General features: G+C 46.8%; 1 protein-coding gene across 1 annotated transcript in view; it reads right to left on the reverse strand.

The window, feature by feature from the left end:
- Positions 1–1,310: 1,310 nt before the first annotated feature.
- Positions 1,311–24,717, reverse strand: part of CDYL2 (chromodomain Y like 2) — a gene marked incomplete at both ends in the record, with an annotated part of 56,920 nt that continues 33,513 nt past the window's right edge. Inside the window, 5 exons of the mRNA XM_080937144.1 lie at positions 1,311–1,469; positions 2,915–3,058; positions 4,722–4,932; positions 10,110–10,282; positions 12,196–12,413. Of these exons, the coding sequence (XP_080793270.1) occupies positions 1,311–1,469; positions 2,915–3,058; positions 4,722–4,932; positions 10,110–10,282; positions 12,196–12,413 (905 nt within the window). The remainder of the gene's footprint in view (positions 1,470–2,914; positions 3,059–4,721; positions 4,933–10,109; positions 10,283–12,195; positions 12,414–24,717) is intronic.

The raw sequence follows: 24,717 nt of genomic DNA on the forward strand, positions 1-24,717 counted from the left end.
GTACTCTCCCAGATTGAAAAAAAAAATTAAACATTTATTGTTCAGGTTTGGACCATCAAGAAAATCCTGAGACTGAGTTCTCTTCCTCAACACTCCCAGAAGGCCAACCAAGACATTAACAGCCATATGGAAAGAAAGATCTTGGGAATTCAAGTTTACTTATTTATCCCAGAGATGGGAAAAATGTCTCACCCTAAGCAATACATTATCTTAAAGATGGGCTGCTCCCTGTCCCTTAACATCATACATTTAGGGATGGGGCTGACGAGATTCCTCCATTCTCCTGAATGATAGTGACTAAAAGAGAAAACGCCACTGTGACTTGTCCTCAAAGATTAGAGAACTGACATGCTGTCCTAAGAGCAGCACGCAGAGGGTCTGACACGGGCTTGTGCCTTTTTCATCCGTTCTCATCTCTTTTCCTTCCACATAGCTCATAGAAAGAACACACCAAGTGGTGTGCACCTTGAATAGCATTTGGTCCGGGGTGGTAGGAAAATAAGATCTTCGTGAACGACAGACTTCATAATATATAAACAAAAATAAATAAATAAAATAAACCCGAAGAAAGAAAAAATTTCCTAGTTAAGTCATGGTTTTTTTGTTTTGTTTTTTTGCAAAACTAGCTTTACATATAATACACATAAATTATCAGAATCTCCACTTACGTTGTTTTAAAAAATATATATTTAACAAAACATTTCTAAATGTACAATATCTGGGTTTGTAAATCACACAGCCGGGTTTTAAGATCAAGCCCTAAGAGTCACACCGAGTTGCCTTGGAGAGAAGACCGAAGCCGGGCCTATGTAGTCGAGTACTTTACCACATGCTCGTTGGTCTGTGAGTTCCCTAAGATGAATGGCCCCTGGTCCCAGATCACATAACCAGAGAACTACGATGGTCTCATCTCCAAGTTGGAGGCACTGTCTAGACACAGCCTGAGTTGGGAGGAAAGAGGGAGGTTGGTCTTCCCCTTTTGGACCATGGTAGGAGTGTTTCAGCTAGTGGGGGTAAAGGTCAACAAACAGTGCCTGGTAGAATGCTGGAAAGGTGGATCCCCAGAAGGCTCTGTGGCTGGCTGGGATGGGGATACAGGGAGGCCAAGGGTGCTACTTTTCCTACCTTTACATAAAATCAAACCAGTGAGGAACAACCAAAGGGCACGGGGAATGGATACAACCATAGGTGTGAAGACACACCCTGACAAACTCTTGGCTGGGGTGGACCCTGGGCTCCGATGGTAGAAACGCAGGGCCTGGCTGGAAGTTGGAGACCCTTGAGCAGTGGGGCAGGTGAGCTGGGGCCCCTCAGACCTCATAGATCTTGTCCTGCAGGTAGCTGAACAGAGAGTCCAGACCTTTTGAGGAACTCCAAAGCTGCTTCAGCATGACACACTCCTTCTCGTTCACGTCTTCCAGCACTGGCTTTAGGAAGCTTCGCACCAGGCACTTGGAGTCCTGTAAAACCTGGAAGGAAACACGTGCTGGGTTAGCCAGCCTGGGGCTGAGCTCCACCTCGGTGGTCCTGCAGTGTCCACCGCCGACGGGGCAGGGTTAACCTTGAGCCTGGGTCTTCAGGGTCTGCTTGGCAGAGTAGGTGCACAATAAATACACACACACACACACACACACACACACACACACACACACACACAAACACACACACACACACAAACACACACACACACACACAGAGTAGGTGTGGCTGCTGAGAAGAGGCTGAGCAAAACACCCATGTCACTGGAATCTGGGTATCAAAGTGGGATGCTTGTGGAGGGAGAAGGCACGTGATGTCACGGGTACAGACTGAAGACCAGACCAGCACTCCATTTCTTAAGGACAAGACATTCTCCTCCAGAGTCTGAGTTTTACTGGAACTGGCCCTGAGGCTCCATGTTTTAGTCTTTCTTGCCTTTCCTCACAGGAGAGTCCCCTCTTGTGTTCACTCTAGTCTTTGTCAGACAAACAACAACAAAATCCCATTTAATTAAACCCTGGCACTCAGTGGAGGTGTGACACATCTCTCCTTTCCTGAATCGTCGGAGTCCAAAGGGGATATTTAGATGTGTCAAGTTGGATGGAAGAAATCAAACACGGTGGCACCATGCTCCAGTCTCTCATCTTGGGCTGGTCCCATCCCTGACCTGTGGCTTAGGTGATGCTGTGGGTGTTCATGCTTGCTGCTGCCCTTCCCATGAGCCCCTTCTAATTGGGCATAGATAAGACTATGCAACATCCTGGGCCTCTTCCTCTAACTTAGGCTTTCTCTACCAAGGGGCAGCAAACCCCACACTGCAGAAAACCCTTCACTGGCTCTGCAGGTCCCCGGGGATGCTGCAGGGATGGCTCAGTGGTCACATAAGCATGAAGACCTGAGTTTAACCCTCCAGAACCCATGTAAAACACTGGTTATAGTGGTGCATATTTATAATCCTAGCACTGGGGAAGTGGAGAGAGGGGGATTCCCTGAGGGCTCAGTGGCCAGTCAAGCCAAATTGGCAAGCTACAGGTTTTGTGAGAGGTCTTTTCTTAAGAAATAAGGTAGAGGTGACTTAGAAAGAAACTCCTAATTGGCTTCAGGACTCAACTGCATGCACGTGGGCATGCACACATGTATGTACACATGCGCACGTGTGCTCGCACACACACATCACAAACACACACACATTCACATAACAGACACACATATCACAAACACACACATAGATCCACACACACCACAAACACACACAGGTACACACACACACCACAAACACACACATACACACACATACCACAAACACACATTCACATCACAGACACAATACCACAAACATGTACACATATAGACACACACACACATACCACAAACACACACACACACACACACCATCTATTCATGAGGAAAGCAGAGGAACAGCACAAGGACTCACCACAGCACTGCAAGATGCCATCTCCTTCACCCGTAGCATGACCTCTTGGCTGAATGTCGTGGGCCAAAAGACCTGCGACACCAGACCCCGGCTGCATGCCTCTTGGGCAGTGAGTTTTCGCCCACAAAACAGCATTTCATTGGCCTGAAAGAGCAAAAGCAGAGAGAGCTGAGGGTATGGAGCTCTGCCGATGTCCTCTAGGGAGTCCTGGACCAGCTGAGCCTGAGTACCTCCGCTCTCCGTGGCAGGATTCACAACCTAGGGCCAGATACACTGTGCAAACTGCATACAAACATCTGCCATGGCCTTTATTAAACTGTCAAAAGAAACCCATGGGTTTACTGAAGCTCTGTGAATCTAATGGTTCCCCCTCCGGTGGCTGAACCTTGGGTGGGTATGCACTGCCTTAGACGTTCATCTTAGAGCCAACAGCCTGGCCCTGCAAAGGCTGGTCCAGGGAGGGGATGATCTAACCTACAAGCTAGCACTCTCCAGCTGAAATGTGAAACAAGCTCTTCCTCTCAGAAGACAATTAATTTGTGAGGGAAGAAGGAAGGTGCAGGCAGGGAGCGAGGGGAAAGGGATGGAAAGATGGAGAGGAAAAACGTATCGAAGAACCACCGAGTTTAAAATAAAAAGCCCAGTCAAAAATATCTGCAGCTTTAAGAACCCAAAGATCGGCACTGGCCGCTCTTCCAAAGGTCCTGAGTTCAAATCCCAGCAACCACATGGTGGCTCACAACCATCTGTAATGGGATCAGATGCCGTTTTCTGGTGTGTCTGAAGACAGATACAGTGTACTTACACAAAATAAACAAGTCTTTAAAAAAATAATAAAAAGAACCCAAAGGTCACCACGCCAAGATAGAGAAACAGCCTTCAGTGGTCTGGGGAACAGATACTACACAGGTATGATGAACAAAACACGCCTTCCTTGGCTGGGCTGCCTCTGCACCCAGCTCTTCAAAGGAGCTCCCTCTGCTTCTTACAGGGGGCTGTCATATGCAGTGCTACAGGGGCTTACATGTTCCCCAAAGCTGAATGCTCACAGGGTGGAGGGACTAGTGAAGCTTAAAGAAATGGGGCCCTTGACAGACGATCAAGGTTTAGATGACCGAAAGCAAGGTGTGTATTTGAAGGAGACCATGGGACCCTGGTGTGTCTCCCCCCTCCCCCGCCCTCTCTCTTTCCCTCACTGGGACAGAACTCAGCTGAGAACACACGTCCCTCTGCACAGTTTTAGAGTGACAGACTGCAGGTGGGAAGGCAGAGATGATGGCAAACAGCTTAAACATTTTTATGGCTGTAAAAATGGGGAGCAGCTGAGGAGGGTGGGGGACATGGGGCTCATGTCAATGGTAAAGTGTCACTTCCCAGCTCTGTGCACAACCAGGGAGACTAAGAGCCACCTGAGACATCCTACAGGGCTGGGGTCCAAATGGCTTTTAAGTCCCACCTGTTGGTCTGCACCACAGAAGATAAGGTACCTAAATCAGGACAAGATTAGAGACAGGAACTCACTAGGAACAGAGGGACCATCTTCCATGTCCTCAAAGGAAGCTGGGGAAAGTGGCGTCTGGCTGGGATTGTGATACACAGCCTGCATCTACACTGTGAACCTACACAACATGGCACCATGGTAGATCTGAGGACGACAGACAATGCCAGAGCAGCTTCATCGGGTCTAACAAATACCTGGGTTTCATTCATGGGACAGTGCCATGTTCTAACTCCAGGAAAGGGGTCCTGCTGAGACCCAACACATGCATCTCGGTCTGAGAAGTTCTGGAGGAAACAGGAGGCTTACCAGTGCAACACCCAGGATCTGGGGGAAGGTGTAGGAGGAACAGCCAGCCGGGGTGAGTCGGATAGTAGCATACGGTGTCTGGAACCAGGCCTTCTCACTGGCCCACACGATGTCACAGAGGGGCAGAATGGAGGCTCCCAGGCCCAGTGCTGGACCATTAATGGCTACCACGATGGGCTTCTTAAACTGGATAAAGGCCTTCACAAAGTCCCTGGAGAAAGAGAAGACCATCTTCAACTAAGGACTCACATTTGCTGGTCTATGAATTCTCCTGATTCTCTCTGGAACCATGGTACAATTCCTGTTCATCAGAAGCAGGTAGAGGCCAACTATAGGTCACATGCCCTACTCACAGAAACACAGGGCTGCCAGATTCCCAAAAGAGAGGAGTTAGGTGGGTACACACCCTGTTGGCCTAGTCTATGCCTGACTCTCAGTCCTCATCACCTCCCTCTAAACTCCAAAACCACGGCCTTGACAGTAAATTCTACCAGCACCCTAGATTTTGAGACAGGAAGACAAGCAGGACACCACAGTTCTACACAAGAACTAAAGGAAGGCTCCCTTCAGAAGTATTCCTCAAGGACAATTCCATCTCAAGGGGGAGAACAAATGACCTACCATCCCAGACCAAGCTGCAGTGACTAGGGACGGATGACTTCACTGTTCTTAGAGGAAATCTGGCCTTGGCTTGATGATCACTTGGAGTGATGTTTAAGTGGAGTTCAAGCTTCACATGGTGACAAGGGCAGGTCCTAGAGACAACTAAGGTTCCTTTCAATCCTGGGATGGCCTAGTTCTGAATTACCTACAGTGGTGCCAGAGTCAGCAAGGTTGGTTGCATGGTGCTTATGAAGGTCTAACGTTAGGAGGGCCTTGACTGAAACTGGGGAATGATGCTGGGCTCCCCTCAGGAAGCTTCTAGTCTCAATGGGTTGATGCTTACTTTGTTGACATTCTGTATCAAGGTTATATGTATTCACTATAAAACAGGATGACCAGGCATGATTTCTCTTTCCCTACTCAGTGTGTGTGTGTGTGTGTGTGTGTCTGTGTCTATGTTATGTGTATTCACATGCAGGTGTGCATGCACACAGACACAAACACATTGACTGTGATACTAGATTCACTTTTGGCCCTGCTTCAAAGAAAGAATTCCAATATCATCACCCTCTGGTGACTGGTTTTGCAGTGGCCATCTCCTGGACTCTCCCTTCCCTCGTAGTTGGGTTTTAGGGTAGACATCTGATTTATTTTTACTAATGCAATTTGAGCCTACTAAGGATTCTGAAGTCTCATGAATAGTCCAGGGAAGCCAAGAGCTGGGTAAATTTCATCAGACATCCATTTCTAACAACCTTTGCACCAATCTAAAATCTAGGATCTGAAGCACGGCAAGACGTTTAGATGCCTCAAGCCACACTTTCCTCTCAGTCCACGCTCCCCTTGAGGATACCAAGGGCATCAGCACAGCCTTCCTGACACACTGCCCCATACTGGATGCTCTCAGCTGCAGAAAATCCATGACTAGTAAACCAGCCTCCGTGCTGTGGGTCTGAGGTAGATACTTCTTCCCGTGAAACCATTCAGTAACCCATTGGAAGCCTCATCCCACCCAGAGGCTACCACTTCAGGACCCAGAGACTTGTTCTGCACATGGGTAGTAGGAGCCCTGAGGAAGGGGATGGGTTTGAAAGCCCACGCAGCCGTGGCCTTCTAGCAATAGCTGCTCCAGCTTCACTGCCCTGATGTAAATGTGATGTGTGGGACCCCTCCCCCCATCCTTTTTCTCTTACCTCAGGTGTGAGATCTCTATCACAGGGCCCTCAAGGATGCAGAACCCGGACAGCAAACAGGATATTGCATTACAGACCCGAGGCTCAGATATCTGATCCCACCTCAGTAGCAGGGCTGGGCTCAGAGGGCTGCTCTCTGTTTTCTCCAGCGTCCAAGACGGTGAGACTGACACTGGTCTTTTGCAGACACCACCCTCTGCTCAGCCTGAGCCCTGTGTCCGGAGCCAGACCAGGCAAATAGGATGCATCAAAGGAATCTGACAGTTTAGGTCAAATCTCAACTCTGTCCCTAACAGTCAGATCTTAGACAAACTGTCTGGTCTCTAGAAATTTGTTTTTCTCCTTCTATAAAATGGTAAGGCCAGTGCTGGGTACCCATAGAGCTAAATGAGAATTCAGTAAGTGTAGCAAGTGCCCGGTAGGAATAATGGGTCAGACTACTATGATCAGGCCTATGGTTCTGTGTATAGCTCTCATCTGATTCGTGGTGGTCTGTGGTCCATTCTCTACTCTCTGCCAACCACCTCTGGTTGGTAACAGGGAAGAGTTCTCAGGACCTCCTAGAGCATCTGAGCTTGGGAAATTTCTCTGTGTTCCCTCTGTCTTTCCAGGCTGTCAGGTCTGAGAGTCAGTGAAGCAAAGGACACTGCCTCTTCCTTGCTCCTAGGTCTGCCTCTTGCAGCCCACAGATTAGCAAGTTCTACTCCCTCCAGGGCATCAGGCACATGCCTGAGCTCCCACAGACTACACGTCTCCAGAGGTCAGCATCTCCTCTCATCCCCTCAAGCCTATTTTGGGGGTTCCTTAGTTTACACTGCCTTGAAAGGGAGAAGCCAGCTTAGGCCCCAGATTCAACCACTGCTTGTTCAGCTCCGGCACGTTTGTGGCCTTCATCTTCATCCCCATCCCCATCTGACCCTAAAATCCCCTTCTCCACATGGTCTCCAATAGTCTAGAGGCCAAGTCACTCTCATGACCCCAAAATGCCGGAGGTGGGTGTGGGCAGAAAAGTTCTTGACCCTCAGCTTCAATAGACCTGAGCCACACAGATCCAGGTCAGAGAGATGCTACTCTCCTCTGTGATGGCAGTCATAAAAATCTGCAGAGACAGACTGAGGTAAGGCTTCCCCGTTCGGGTTCTCTCCCAGTAGGACTCAGCAACAAGTCTTTATTCTAGTGACCTGGGGCTGACTCTACTCCACTGAGCCCAAGGCTGACCCAGAGCAACACCTTACTAGGAGCTATCAGAGACACCTGTTCAGTACGGCAGACATTACTAATCATCTGTCAGGAGAAGTGGCCCTAAGGATGCTCGAGTGAAGGATGGGGTGGACCTGTCCCAAGAAGTGAGCCCAGGAAGTCGGGGGCATTCTGAGTGTTGATGCCTTCCTTGAGAACTTAAGGCTTCTATGACAGTGACCACAAACTGTGGCTCAAGACAACAGAAGTTTATTCTGCAGTGTACTTGGAGACAAGAAGTCCAAAGCCCAGGTCCTGGTCCACACTGGGCACTGAGGCGGGAGCTTTCCAGACCCCTCTTCACCTGTTAATGGTGCCAGCCTTCTTAGATGCTCCACGGCTGGCAGCCGCCCTACTCGAGTCTCTGTCTCATCCCCTTTCCTATTTTCATGCCCAGCCTCATGCCGTCACCTCTCCCAATCTCAAGAGAGCAGCTCTCTTTCAGAACCTACTCCAGCCTCGGAGTCTCGGGGCTCAGTTCCATTACAATCCCTTTTCCAAATTCACTCAGCTTCATGGCTTGAAGATTTGGAAGTTCTCCACCTCTGGGACCAGAGGTCCGAGTGCTAGTTAGCTCTACCCACACGAAGAAGCCTGGGCTGGAAATACCACAAGCACCTGGCTGTGATCAGTAGATCTGGGTGCAGACTGTGAGCTAGGCTCTCTAAGGTCGCGGGTGAGTTTATTGGTCCCTGGGGTATGCTCTGTGTCGATAAAGAGAAAAGCAGTCTAGTGGTTTTCCCTATCCTTCAACCCAAGCAAAGCCAGCACTGGGAAGATCCAGCTGAGATTGAGCAAAGCAGAAACTGCAGGTTCACAGCCAGGAGCCGGCTGCGCCCTGAAAATGGGGAGTGACATCAGCACCTCCATTCCTCCGCAGAAATGGGTCCAGGCTTCTTAGTTTCCTCCCTGGAAGGATGTTGCCTGAGGAAAGGACTCTGGCATTCCTGAACAACATGGCAGAAAAAGCTGGGCCCGGAATTCACACAAAGAAACATCTTCACAATGTCCACCACGTCCTCCAACTCCCCGAGTGACTGCACGGGCATCGGCCTCTGCTGGTGATCACCTACAGGACAGTGAGGCCAGAGGCCCTAAACAGTCAGGAGTCTGGAGCCCGAGGCCCCGAGACCCCACTTGGAGTAGATGTCTCTGGTACTGAGACCGTGGGCTCAGCTGTGACTCAGCTGTGACTCCTCTCTGTTTCCTTGAGCAAGGTACAACAGCAAGTAAGACTTTCCTGGAGAGGCTTCGTGAATGACAGCCATCGAGCAGCTAAATGACCTGGCTGGAGAGTTCATTCATTCATTCATTCATTCATTCATTCATTCCTTTGCTTTTGTTATAAATAATTGGGAGGGGCTAGGAAAACTGCTCAGTGGGTACAAAAGAACAAAAGTGCTAGCTCAAGCATGGAGACCTGTGTTTGATCCTCACAATCCACATGTTACTTAAAAAAAAAAAAGCAGAGTTTTTTGGGCATGTGCTTATAATTCCAGAGCTGGGGAGGTGGTGACAGGTGGGCCTGGGGCTCAGCGGCCAGTCAGCTTAGCCTGCTGTGTAAGTACCAGGCCAGAGAAGAGACCCTATCTTAAACAACAGGAGGCAGGGCCTGAGGAAGAACATCTAGGGTTGACCTCTGACCTCTCTGCATGTACACATATGTACCCACACATAAACACAAGTACCAGCATGAAAATCAAACAACAAATAGACAAAAAGGGAGATAATTGTCCCGTGTCCTGAAAGGGTTACTAATAGCTGTCCACCATTAAGACCGCCACATCTGACCCGCAGACTTTGCGAGGGGCAATCCCCACCCACCATGTCCAAGGTATCGTCACCCTCTCCCTAGTAATCGAGTCATGTCAGGTCCAGGATGCAGAAATGTCTATACAACCAAAGACTGTACCACCAGGCAGAAGGCAGGAGCAGAAAGCATCATGGGTATTGCCAATGTGGGCCTTAAACCAGAAAAGAGGAGGTAGGCAAGCGATGCAGCCTAGAGGGCAAAGCATGCCACTGAGGACACAGACAAAATGTAGGCTGGCCGGCTCATGTCCTCAGTTCAGAGATGGAAATGGAACTGAACGACAGAGCATTTGTCCAGCGTGTGCAAGATCCTGGGTTTGATCCCTGGGATCAGAGTCAAATTTCAGATAGATCAACAGTGATTTTTAAATATAAGTATGTCCCGGTGTCCTAAATGTTGCCAAGGGTATGCTCACACTAAAAATAAACCCCGCATTGTTTGAGAGAAGTTTAGAATTGGGCAGCCCGTACTTTCATTTGCTAAATTTGGTCATCATTGGCAGGCTCTCAAAGGGCTCATTCAAAGAGAGGCGGGGTTCACCTGATGGCTTCTGCGATCCGTGTGCTCTCCTTCCTCCGGTCACTGGACAGCCGGCCAATCAGGTAGGAATAGTCTAGGCCGCTGCAGAACACGCTGCCCACGGCACTGAGCAGCAGTAGCTTGCTGTCGTCCGTGGATGCGTTGCTCAGCGCTCGCCGGACTTCCTTCATGATCTGCAGGCAGAGGTGAGTTTGCAGAGCTCTGAGAGTCTCAGAGACTCTCCCGAATGAAACCACACGCCCAGCCCCAGGAAAGAAACTTTACTCAACCAAACCTTCCAGCACCACCCTCGGGGTAAGCAGAAAGATCAGCTTGGAGGTTCTAGGGTTACTGGTCCAGACCTGGGAGCCGGGTGTGGACTTGGTCAGTCTCTATGAACTGCTGTAGACCAGCTTTGGGTATTTGCTGGCATGGGAAAATGGTCCCACGCACAGCTTTGGTGAGCTACAGAAGCCCTGTCATGAACACTGTCCATACAACCTCCACAGTTTCTCCTGGGAAGCCTGGGCATTCAGGATGACCCACAGCCGTATAGCCAGGATGCAAAATGCAGGCTTCTCGGCCAGGAAACTTACATTGACATCAAACACAAATCTAGCCATTCCCTGAACCTCTCCATCACATGTCCTCCAAAACATAGTCAGAACAAGCTGCCTTAACCTTTTCTGGAGGTAAATTCTCCCATGAGAACTTAAACCCGAACACCAAGTTGTAATACCACATGGGAGAGAAACCTTCAAGTTAAAAAAAAAAAAAAAAAACGAGAAGAGAAGGCTACGGAGACAGACTTCTGTACAGTAGTCAAGAGCACACACTGCTCTTGCAGAGGACTCAAGTTGGGTTCTTGGCAGCTGTGTCAGGAGGCTCAAAACTGCTAACCCCAGCTCTAGGAGCAGGGCCTCTGAGGATACTGCAGTTGTGCACAAAAGCACACCCAGATGTGTGTGTGTGTGTGTGGGTGTGTGTGTGGGTGTGTAGGTGCGTGGGTGTGAAATAAAAAGTAAAGTCTTTTAAAAATTAATTAACTGACTGATATGGAAATTGGATATGAACTAGAGATATCCCTGAGGCATTTCATAAGAATGAATACGGAAGTGCTTTCGAGAGAAACCAAAACCCAAGCCACAGGAGAACTTCACAGGGAAATTATCCCCACTGCAGATGAGCTCACAAGGAAATGACAAAGCACTTGAGAAATATGAACGGACATACAAATGTGGAGACCATGACAACTTTTAGTACTGGTCCGAGAGTCTATAACATTTCTAAATATGCTTAAAAATGGCCAAATGGGGGGAAGGGGACAGGCAGACAACGAAGACTGACAGAATGAAATGAAAGGATTTAAGGGAGGAAACCATTATCCCATGAAGAGCAAAGTCGTGAATCTCCAGCTAGATCGCCATCAGATTAAACGGAGCTGGAGGGAGAATAAGCAAACTGGAAAATCTGAGCCCAGATCAGAGAAGCAGACGGGAAACCCGAAGAAGAGAGGGGGTAACGGCAACTGTCAGTCATGAAGGTGAAAGCAGGTGCTGAAGGAGCTGCCCTCAGCTGTCACAGGGAACAGGCTGCCACACCCACAGTTCCATAAAAGAGCTATTGTCTATGTAAATCACATAAGACATGTGGTCACAAGTTCATGGATATGACACCCCCCACCACCACCACTTCATGGGCTTTCTGAGGGTGCCAGATGCATCAGGGGTACCAGCCTACCAATGGCAGCCTGGATGAGCAGGTCCTCTAGAGCAGTGGATTTCAACCTGAGGGTCATGACCCCTTTGAGGGCCAAACAACCCTTTCACAGGGGTCCCCCATGACTATAGGGAAAACAGATATTTACATCACAGTTCACAACAGTGGCAAGAAGACTGGGATAATGTAGCAATGAAAATAATTTTATGGTTGGGGGGGTCACCATGACAACACAAACTGTTTAAAGGGTTGTAACATTAGAGTGCCCACACCCAGACATGTTGCTAACTCCGCATGCTTCCTATGACATTATGGACAAACAAGTACAGGACAAGACAAGGCCAGGGGAGGAGACTTGAAGCCAACTCTCTCCCCCAAAGCTCTTTACCTCAGGAGTCAGCGCATTGTTATCCGACGTCTGGCTGGAGAGGAGAATATGTGTGAAGCCCTCTTCCTTCCGTACCACGATGTCACGAAACCGACAGTTGCTTTCATTCTGGCGGACACTGTACCTGAGCCTTTTGTCAAAGACATAGTCCTTCTCCGTCTCCAGCTTCCTCTTCACGGGGCTGTGCAGGTTCAGACCTCCGTTGGTCAGAGTAGAGCCTTCAGGAATCAGAAAACCTAAGTGAGAAACTGGCTTGAACTCTACTACCATGTAAATTGACTAGAGAGAGCCTGGATTTCCAGTGGAAAATCCCAGGATGCCCAGGGCCCCCCCTGCTCTATTCTAGGAGGATGGAAGAGTCCAGGATGTAAATGACTCGTTTTCAAATTCAGAAAATAATCTGGGGGATTTTAACAAAGGACCCGATACTGCTGTGGAATACACGTGTCAGTAATCACTTGGCTAATGCTAGAATTTCTAGCAGTGAAGAATCTACTGACCCCTTAGGAGGCAGTCTTATCCATTGGTGGATACAGGTACTGACAAAGAATCCTCATTAAAAGCAGTACTAGCCACTGGCCTGGAACCAACAGGTATCAATTTATACAATACACCAACAATATCCCATTCAACTGAAAGCTAGAAATGAGGCTTTGAGTGTTCAGTGCTTAACTTCTGATGCTAAGGACCCAATAGGCAGGGTCCTCTTGTTTCCAACTCTCTTCTCCCAAATGATTTATTTTTTATCATCCATATTAGTATTCATAAATGACCAGAGAATGATTTCACTAAAATAAACAATGGTTTTGTTTGCTTTCTGTTGCTTTTATTAAGACCCCCTGACCAAAAACAACTTGGGGAGAAAGTGGTTTATATCAGTCTAGTCACACTCCATTGATGAGCATACAAGTCTTTAACAAGGGTCAGGCATGGTGGCACATGCCCTTAATCCCAGCACTTGGGAGGCATAGACAGGCAGATCTCTGTGAGTTCAAGACCAGCCAGGACTACACACTGAGACCCTGTCTATGTCTATAAAGAAACAAGGCTTTGATAAAAAAAATACTAGCTAGTCACTTCCAACAATACAGATGCTCTGAACAGATGTGTGGAGCTCATTCAGTATCTGAAAATCAGTTGGTGTAGTCAGACACACGGGGAGTCTAAAGATGGAAATTCAGATCCATTACCACATAAAAGGCATCTGACAGAGTCCCTCAGGGGGGCTGCTTGTTCCTCTTGATATGGGGCCATCAACAAAGCATCAACCACTTACATCAGCCCTAACTGGGGAAAACTGCATGTCTCCCTTTTAACACCCAAAGTCATTAAAGAACAATCTTTCTCCTATTCAGCTTGATCCTCCTAGAAGACCTAAGAAAAGGCAGTAACAATTAGAGACATGAGAGTCAAAAAAGGACTATTTACAGATAGCAAGGTTGCTTATATAGAAAGCCCTGAAAATAAGCCCTGAAGGCCAAAGAAATCAACCATTCCTGGAATCAGTGAACAAATTTAGCAAGGTTGCAAGGTTGGCCTGTTTGTTGCCATCCAACGTATCAGTAACGAACAAATGGAATCTGATATTCAAAAAAAAAAAAAAATCAAACAAACAAAAAAACCCAGTAGCACCCAAGATATGGACTATACATAGTTCTAATAAGATATGTATGGGATATCCATGTATAGAAAAATGTAGAACTCTGATGAGAGACACAGAAGTAGTTCTAACTAGGAGAGATACCTTGACTTCAATGAGGAGCACCCTCCATGGGCTCATGTGTTTAGCCACCTGGTCCCCAGATGGTGGCGCTGTTTGTATAGGTGGAACCTTATGGAAATGGGCCCTTGCTGGAGGAAGTACACCACAAAAAGGTGGGCTTTGAGAAGTTATAATCTTACACCATTTCCAGTGGGTTCTCTCAGCCTCCTATCACCATGAAATGTGATCAGGCAGCTGCCTCTGCCTGCTCCTGTGCCTGCCTACCTTCCTTCTCCCTCACCAACTCCTCTCTCTGGAACCTGGGGCCAAAATAATTTCTTTCTGATAAATTGGTTTTGGTCATGGAATTTCATCATAGAATTAAAACCTAACCAATACAAGAAGAACACCAAGCTCAGGCTCAAGAGACAGACCCCCTAGACATCTGTAAGGCATCAACTCTTACAAATTGACCTCTGAGTTCAGAGAAGTCCCAGGCAAAACCCCAGCAAGGTATTTGGACAGTGTAAAATAAGTTTGGAGGGGTAAAGAATATATAACAGACAAAAAACAAGGCTTCAAGAGGGTTGGTACTTTCCCAGACCCAAGCCTTAATAAAAAGCCATAGTGATCCAGTACAGAAACTTAGACCAATGGGTCACAACAGAAAACACAAACAAATGCTCACAAGTACAGTATTGGGACAGTTCAGTGGTAAAAGGGAGAGCCTTTTCTAGCATGCACTACTGAAACAAACAGGGGAAAAAACTTGATATACAGCTATAGTTACCTATGAAGAGGGAATCTCAACTGAAGAATTGCCCAGAACAGATTGGCCTGTGGCCAAGTCTAAATGGTATTTCCCTGATTGATAATTGGTATAGGACTTCCAGTCCTCTGTGGGCGGTACCATCCCTAGGCAGACAGAGCTTGTCAGTATAGAAAAACTAGGAAAGTAAGCTAGTAAGTAGTGGTCCTCCAGGGTTTCTACTTCACTTTCCCTTCCCTCCAACTGCTCACCTATGTTCCAGTTTCAGAATAGTGTCGATATACCTCTTTTTCCTGTATATTAGGGACTCCAGAGGCATGTGTACCCTTGGTAAATACGTGCCATTCAGAGCACATCACGTGAGGTCAGGCTGCAGCCTGAGGCCGGGTTCCGGGAAATGCAAGAACGTGAGCAAGGAACCAAGGCCCTGAGGAAGCAGCAACAGGTGTATGAGGAAGAACACGAATATTGACCTTGTAACTTCAGTGCAGGAGTTACCTACCACAAGAGCCCTTTGGCCCGGGGCTATAAATTGCTGTCTTCTTCCTATTTCTGAGGAGGACTTTTTGCTACAAACTTCTAGTTTCAGGTGGTGGGTGGTGATCCATGGCGGACTGACCTCTGCAGACAAGATAGGCTTGACGTTGACATTCACAGGGGGCCAGACCTGGTCCTATAGTTTCCCCCAGAAAATTATTTCACTCTGTCTGTTATGACCCTGTATTTTCCTGGCATTCCCAGGAACATAAGATTTATGTTCTTAATGTGTCCGAAAGAATATAAGATCCTGAAAGAACTGTCATAGGAGAAACACTTCATAAAACTCCAACAATCCAACCACAACAACGGTAGGCTTTTATCTTGATCCGAAGACAAACTGGGAAGAAACAAAGAGAAAGTTCCTGCATTTTCTATAATGACTTAAAAGAGTCACCTGGTCTCCATAAGTCCCTCCTCCAGTTTCTACCAGGACAGAGGCTGGATCCTCTACAGACCTCTGCTAGCATGCTGAATTCTGACTGTCTTTAGTGTCTCCTGTTGAATACTCAACTATCTAGAAAATGATTTGGCTGTAATGGCTGTGTTTTGTTAGTTTGTTTTCATAGGTTTTGTTGAACAGCTTCAGTATAGTACAGTAGGAAAAGCTCCTATTTAAGTCCTCTTCCTCAAGTTTCTTCTATTAAAATCTTATGATACAGATAAGGCTGGAGAGAGAAAAGAGAAGGGGAAGGGCAAGAGGGGAGGGGATAGGGAAAGAGGGGAGGGGACAAGAAAAGAAGGGAGGGGAGAGGGGAAAAGGAGAGGGCAGGGGAGAAGAGAGAAGAGAAGGGGAGAGGAGAAGATGAGAGAAGATGGGCGGGAAAGGGAGGGGAGAGAAAGGAAGGGGAGGGGAGGAGGTAAGAGGAGTGGAGAGGAGAGAAGGGAAGGAGAGAAGAGAGGAAAGGAGGTAAGAGGAGGGGAGGGGGAGAAGAAAGAAGAGAGAGGGAGGGGAGAAGAGAGGAAAGAAGGGGAAAGGAGAGGAGAGGAGAGAAGGAGAGAGAAGAGAGAAGAGAGGAAAGGAAAGGAAAAGAAAGGAGAGGAGGGGAAGGGAGAGGAGGGGAGGGGAGGAGAGGGAAGAGGAAAAGAAGGATTCTCATCTCTCTTAGTAGCTAACACCTGCCAATAGCTCCTCATACCCAGCAATAGCTCCTCAATAAGGAGAGGAGACTGGAGAGCACCCCCCCCCCATCTATCACTTAAAAAACGAAAAGCAAAACAAAGCACAGGAAGACTCACCATTTCCATTTACAAGGTAAGACTATCTGGAAATCTTATAGCTACACAACAGTATACACAGAACAAAGCAGTGGCTTTTCCCCCAAATGCCCATGGAAGCAACCACATTATTCTTTCTGGGACAATGGATAAAGGAAACGATACACCCACAGAATGGAATATTACTAAGTGGCAAAAATAAATTAGCAGCTGTTCTTATTTTATCAGTTACTGTGACAAATAACTCTGACCAAAAGCAACTTGGAGAAGAAAGGATTCCTTTGGCAGTACAATCCCTTATCATGGGGAGTCAGAGCAGGAACTAAAGTCACGTGTCCACAGTCAAGGGCAGCAGGAAAATAAGTGAAATAAATGCAAGGATACTTGTTTGCTTGTCTTTCTACTCTCACACATTCCAGGATCCAAACCAAGGGAATGGCGTTGCCCACAGTGGGCTTGGTCTTCCTCTATTAATTAACAATCAAGACAACCCCCAACATAGATGGGCCAATCCCATCTAGACAACTCCTTAATTGACAGTAACTCTAGACTGAGTCAAGTTCACAAGTGAAACCAGCTGGCATGGTTACTGAGCCACAAGAGTGAGTTTTGAACACGCTACTTAGTGAAAGAAGCAACTGTGAGCAACTCACACCTTCATGACTCTGGTTGAATGACATTCCAGAGAAGGGGAAGCAATGACGATAGTAAACAGATCAGCGGCAGCCAGGAGATCCAAAACAGAAGGACGGTGGCAAAGGCGAAGCAGAGGCAGCATTTGGTCTGGTTCTGTATAGTACAATGGAGGCTGGATGACATTTAAGCACTTCACAGTATAGAAGTTTAAATACGCAATATTTGGAGTCTCACTGATTGGTCCTGAGATCCCCGGATGAAATACGGAATGTCAAAGGAAATCTAAAAATGTTAAATATGGAAGAAGTCACCTCACTGAAGGTAGAGACCCCAGGAGCCTTAGAAAGGTGAAGAACCCGGAAACAGAAGCAAGAACACAAAGGTCACACACACCTTCAGAAACAGCTGGTTCCTATCCAGGAAATCCTGGCAGTTCTGCTGCTGCTGTATGCACACCAGCAGATTTGAGTGACATGGCAATGGGGCAGAGGGGGGGGGGGCATACAGTCAGGCAAGGCAGAGGGGCTAAACTGTACAAGGGGTAGCTCAGATTTCAAAACATCTCGGGCAAGCATGGACACTGCCTAAAGAAGAGTCTGTGCGCATGTGTGCACACATAGGTTAGGACACATGTGTATTTCTTTCACTGTGACTGAGGGAGGCAGGAACCAATGACACCCTAACAGCAAGCAGCACCCCTGGAACTCTGGGGCTGACGCCAGCACTGTAGCAAGGATCACCCTAGAAAACCTTACAGGGTCAGAATGGGATGAAGTGCTCAAATGTAACCAAACCCCAATAATGATTGGGTTTGTCTAGAGGATATGGGAGCCAGATGGAAACCTCCCCGTGACCAAAGCTGCAATATGAGCAGAGTTATGAAAAAGAAGAAATATCCAGGAGCTGACACACATGAGTTGACATCCATGGGTGTGAATGAATGGCAGGGTGAACACATAAAGGCAGAGCAGAAACACCTCCAGTGTGGAATTCCAGATACTTAATAGAAATGCTCCAACCTGTCAAGGCTGGGGAGGTGTCTCAGTGGCTAAGAGCACCAAGTTCCCAGCACCCACACTGTGGCTCACTACTGCCTTTAACTCCAGCTCTATGGGATCTGGCACCCTCTGCCTGCCTCCATGGGCACTGCACTCACGTGCACATACCTACACATAGACACACAATTTTAAAAAGTAAAGCCTATATCTATGCTCTGCTTAGACCTTCTCCTTAGAGAAGGACCTTCTACTGGCGCTTTGCGCTCCTCGCTGCATTCTAAATCAGTGGATCTCAAACCTTCCCAATGCTGGGACCCTTCAATGCAGTTCTTTATGCTGTGGTGACCCCTCCAATCATAACAATATTTATTTTTGTTGCTTCATAACTGTAATTTCACTACTGTTATGAATCATAATATAAAAACCTGTGTTATCTGATGGTCTTAGGTGACTCCTTTGAAAAGGTCATTTGACCACCAAAGGAGTCATAACATAGTAGAGAGTGGCTGTTCTTAATCTGATCCTTATACCCATGGGTAAGTGTAGCCACTATCCCTCATCAGAGAAGTCTCTCTTTATAGTAAATTGAGACCATCAGAGGCAAACGCCATGACATAATAGAGATATCAATGATGTTAGGGAGCCCAGGTCCAATGGTCGTATCTACACAGGGAGCCTCATTTTCAGCTCAGAGACCTTCTCAGAAGGAAGGGCAGAAATGTTGTAAGGAACAGCAAGAATGCAAGGAAGCCTGCTGCAAAACAGTCTGTTCTAGAAATAACTGCATCACAACTGGAGTAATGGTATTATCAATGGACAGTTTAACACAATAATTTCAACATTTAGACAAAGAACCACAGGCAACTATTGACTTCTGGAAGAATGAGCCCTTTAACTGGTAGTCTAGTGCGGAGTGGTCATCCTTGAAACCACATAGATACAAACAGGATGGATGGATAGACAGAGAGACAGATCACAGATGGGAAGGTAGGTAGATATCGTCTTTGACAGGATGATAATTATACACACGTGTGTATGCACATATATCTACACAAATATAACCAAAGGAAAAAAGACTATCAACTTAAGAGTGGGGAGGGCTTTAGACAGGTTTGAGAAAAAGTATCTAGAAGGGGCTGAAGGAATGAGAGGGGGAATTGATATAACTTTATTTTAAGACAGAGTATTATAAAAATACTCGAACCTCAAGAAAACAGAATATAACTTTATTTCTTAGCTATGAGGGATGTGTGGTGACTTCATTTGCAGAGCAGAGGCAGTGTGGCAAATAGAAGGGAGTTGTGACCATATAATGGATAAGTCCTACATGAAGCCTTAGACAATCAGCATCAGCAGAGGTATGTATACCATACCCACAACATTGTTCTTTGGTATGATACGACAGTGAAACACACACCTGGCCTCTGGGGCCTATCCCTCAAAACATACAACCCCAGTTGTGTCTGTGAAAAACTGTTAAACAAATCCTACTGGAGAACATCTTGCCTCCTGTGACCTCAGAGGTCACTAAAAAGGAAGAAAATATGTGAATCTTCCACAGCCACTAGGAACCTAAAGAGACCCATGGTCACAGTATGCTGGATAAGATTCTAGAATGGCACTAGGTTAAGAAAAAAAGAAGGAAAGAAAAAAAAACCTGAGTAAAAGTGTGGGCTTTAGTTCTTAATTATGTATTAACATGTTGTCTTAGTTGGGGGTTTACTGCTGTGAAGGGACCTGCATGGCCAAGGCAATTCTTATAAAGGTGAACATTAAATTGGGGATGGCGTACAGTTTCAGAGGTTCAGTCCATTATCTTCATGGTGGAAATCATGGCAGCCTACAGGCAGACATGGTGCTGGAGGAGTTGAGAGTTCTACATCTTAATCCACAGGCAGCCAGGAGGAGGCTCTAAATCCTCACTGGGTGAAACCTAAGCATAGGAGACCTCAAAGCCCACCTACATAGTGACACACTTCCTCCAACAAGGCCACACCTCATAATAGTGTCTCTTCTTATGGTCAAACATATAAACACGAATCTATAGGGGCCAAATTTATTTAAACCACCACGCTTGGCTTCATCCATTTTGACCAAGGTACCAAACTAAGAAAGATGGGAATACAGGAAAGCAAAGGGGGCTGTAGGGACTCTGTGTCAGTGTTCCAGTTTTCCTGTAATTCTAAAACTTACAGATTCTGTGTCAGTCCGAGGAGACAGCTCAACAGTTAAGAACATATATGGATTTTGTAGACCTGGAATCAACCCTTAGCACCCTGTGTCAGGCGCCTACAACTGTCTGTAACTCCCACTTTGGGGGATATGGTGCCCTCTTCTGGACTCCATGAGCACCTGCACTTATACATGCACATACTTACATACGCATGCATATACATGTAACTCAAAATAATAAACCACCACAGCCCTGCTCAACATTAAAATTTCTGGCAATGCTGGCACTGAGTCTTGACTCTCTGAAGCCATCAAGGCAGCCTTAGTGTCCTGCCCCATGGAAGGCATGCCCAGAAGCCCTAGAGCTTGTTCAAGTCTATCTCTTCATAATGTCACTTTCCACTGGACCCCAGCCAAAAGGCTGAGAAGCAACATGGCCCAGACCCTCCTTCCACCAAAAACTCTTGGAATCTCAAGCTGGACTCCAAAGGCACGGACCAGGAACTGCTCTGCTGGGTCCCCAGGATATGGGCAGTGGGCACAGGCAATGCTGCGGGTATCATTTGAGCCAGGCACAGAGGAAGTGCCCATATCATCCTGCAGCTTCTGCGAAGCCATCTCATTTGATAATGTTCTATGACTCAAAGCAACCTGGCTTTGTCAGATAGGAAGATAACAGCTCCTGACACCAACACTTAATGAACTCCAGAAAGTGTACGTGGGTATTTAATTAAAAGATTGGCACTCGGGGAGCTGTTTCTCCGGGGTGAATCATGTACACTTGACATCTGAGATGGCTAAAGTTTCGGCAGCAGCTGCCCATTCATCCTGCACTAGGCTGGTAACAAAAGCTTCTGGTATGGGTGCTGCATTCAGTGGGCTCTCCATCCCACCCAGTGGGATCTGTGTCCCACTGAACATCTGTGTCCGTGCTTCTATAACAGCAAGGGTGGGACGTCACCATCCTGTTTCCCAGCAACCCATGGCCCTGTTTTGAGCAGCTGACTTAACAGTTGTGTACAGCATTGGTTGATCTTACAGATACAGGTAAGTTGCCAGATACCACACGAATTTTATATAATGAAAGCTGGACTGGAGCCAGTGGCTTCTCATTTTACTTCATTAATTCCTTCTGAATCTAACCAGGGGTGAGCTGTTCAAGGAGGTGACAGTGCTTCAGAGTAGAGGAATAAAGTTCCTGCCATGGGGCCCGGTGAGGGCAACGAACTGACAAGCAGGCCAAGCTCCGAGGCCACGCCCCTATTGGAGCCCCGGATAGAGATGTGCTAACCAATCTCTCATGAAGCTAGCTGCACGTGGCTGATGCTGACTTGGGAACAGGCGCAGCACTGTTGACCCAGGAGGCATCAGGAGCCTGTGTGTGCACCTGGTACACATCCCTTTGGCTGTCTTTCTGAGCCTCCCCCAACCTCAGAAGATGTGGTAGGGAACTGCTTCCTCATTCTAGCCGTTCAGTCTCAACCTCAAGGAACTGCTTTCGAGCTTCTCAACTCCCTCCAGAGATGGTAACAGGCTGGCAGGGAGAGAGCCTTGGGGTACAGGGTTCCGTGGTTAGACAGCAAGGAAACTTCAAGCTGGAGTCTGCTAACTGGGGAAATTCTACGGGACCATCTGGCTCCTCTCCTTCAGATGAGTGTAGTAAGACATATTCTCTAGGATCATTCTCAACTGTAAATTAAGGAGCAGATACTAAAAGTGGCCAGGACAGTCTAAGCTCTTCCCTCCCGTTATCTAGAGGATGGACAACATATTCATTATCTTTCTCCTTCCTATGACCAAATGCACAATGCATGCACAACACAATCACTCATACCCACATGAGCCTAATCAGCAAGTTCCAGGTCTCAGTAAGAGACCCTGCCTTATAGAACAAGGTAAATAGTTCCTGAGAAATAACATCCTCTGTCTTCATATGGAAATGAACATAGGTGTAAGTGCATCCCCACACATACATAAAGCATGCATACACTCATACATACATGCATACATACATAAGCAACTTTAAGGAAGAAATTCTTTCAGGAGGTACATGAAATAAGGAATACAGTCCACTGTAGTAGACCAGGCATACTGGTGGAGCTAGCCACAGTCTGTTGGTAGATTAGAAACTGGGGTAAGGAACACAGCAGCACTCAGCTGGCTTCCTCCTTTACTCCCATTTTCATTCATTCTAGGCCACCAGGTCAAATGATAGTGTCACCCACTCCAGGGAACCCTCTCTGGACATGAGTTCCAGTGCTGATGCAGACTCTGGCCCAACCAACAATCACGATTAACCTTCGGATGCACCAAGATTTTCAGAGCAAAGGAAGGAACATCTAAGTCCTCAATATTATACCTTCCCCCCTCACATGCCCACCCCATACCCAGGCTGAAGCTAGGGCAATCCAGGGCCACAGGGCAGGATCTACCCTGCTGAGCCTGGCAAACAAGGGAAGTCACCACTTGGTTTTAAATCTTACTCAACCTCTCCAGAATGCAAGACTGGACTGGACAGCAAGCTCACCTGCATGCTCATCTGCATGCTCACCTGCTTGCTCACCTGCATGCTCACCTGCTTGCTCACCTGCTTGCTCACCTGCATTCTCACCTGCTTGCTTACCTGCATGCTCACCTGCTTGCTTACCTGCATGCTCACCTGCTTGCTCACCTGCATGCTCACCTGCATGCTCACCTGCTTGCTCACCTGCATGCTCACCTGCTTGCTCACCTGCATGCTCACCTACCTGCTCTGTGCCTTTACTGTCACACAAAGGAAATGGGTGTCACCACCCCAGCCTCACAGAACTGTGAGTAAGGACAGAAAATGATGCCTACTTTGTGTATCAGAGGGAGCACACATCACACTGGCTTTCTTCTGACTGGTCCCAACAGACTTTTTTTTGAATTATGAATGAATGTCTTCTATTAAGATGCCTGGGTAAACTGAGACAATACCCCTGCACTAAATGCAGAGACATGGTAGAGAAAACACAAAAGATGAAGCTGGGGTCACAAACATGATGGTTATTTCTGAGTAAGAGAATCAGGAAGTCTACAGGGAGAAGCAAGCAGGACTCAGGCAGGGCTCAGAGAAGGGAATCTTGGGAAGGGACCACTTTGGAGCAAGAGGACACAAAGTCTTCTCTGCAAGATGGAAGAAGGGACCTCGGTCTCGGGGCTGCCAGCTAGGCAGGGAGTAAGACTCCCTCCTGGTCTCAGGAAGGAAGACTAAAGGACAGAAGCAAACAGGCAGGCTGTGTTGTGAGAACTCTGACCTACCTGGGGATAAACACAAAATGACTGGAAGTTTAGGGGGAGTGGTCAGGGAAAAAGCAAAGAATAAAAAGGCAAACACAACCTTCCCTACCCAAATGAGCCAGCATCCCCAAATTCCAGAGCTCAGGCTGGAGACATGAATTATCCCAAGTATAAACCTATTATCATGAAACAATCTGACAAGGACTTTAAGAGAATAATATTTCAAAGGCTCCAAGTGAGAGAGATACAAGAAAAATACATACTTGAAAGGAACTAGAAAACTTCAGACAAAAACAGAAGAAACACGGATTGTCCAGTAAACAGAATGATGAGCCAATTAAGAAGCATGTGTCAAATATTTGTGTATTGTCAATAAAGGACTAATAACACCTCCAAGTTGTAAAGCTTTGAAACACTGAGGATAAAGAAAATAAGATACCGTCTGCAACAAAATGAACAGAAGTTGCAAACAATCCACACGTCACATCATCGGAGTTAGGGTTCAAATAGGAAAAGACTTTTGCTCCAAAGGGTAACACAAATTAAAATTCATTAAACGGGAGATGAAAATCAAAACTGCACTGAAATATCACTCACTCCTTTCCCCTTAGCTTGGTGGAGACTCTCCATATGGATAATATTCTGTGCCACAGAGAATGAAGGGAGTTGGGATTTCTCTTCATTTTAGGGAAGGAACCTGAGAGGAGTTGTCACTAGAAAAGGAGATGTGCTCTCGGACAAAACTGGTTCTTCACTCACTCTCAAATCTTCTTCTAGAAATAGATATGGAACTATACCTCCAACAGCACAGAATACACATGTGTAAGGTTGTTTCACTAGCATTATTTGTTCTTGAAAATGATAGAAACCACCCAAATAACAATACATAAGTGAGTGGAATACTGAAGGGGGCATTCACACAATCTAATATCACAGTGTCATACAGGTGTGTCTGTCTGTCTCTGTCTTTGTCTTTGTCTGTCTCTCTGTCTCTCTGTCTCTCTGTCTCTCTCTCTCTCTCTCTCTCTCTCTCTCTCTCTCTCTCTCTCTCTGATATTCATCATGGGAGAAGCAAAAGAACAACTACATGGTGGAATATTATGCAGCAGGAATAAACATATATGTTGATTTAAAAAAAACATTTCTACTGATCAAAGAAAGGGCTAAAGAGTTAACTTTACAATAAGAAAGATGAAGAACATAGAGGTAAATCTGACACACCCCTTCTG

The sequence above is a fragment of the Micromys minutus genome (assembly GCF_963924665.1).
Source record: "Micromys minutus genome assembly, chromosome: 24".
Classification (NCBI taxonomy): domain Eukaryota; kingdom Metazoa; phylum Chordata; class Mammalia; order Rodentia; family Muridae; genus Micromys; species Micromys minutus.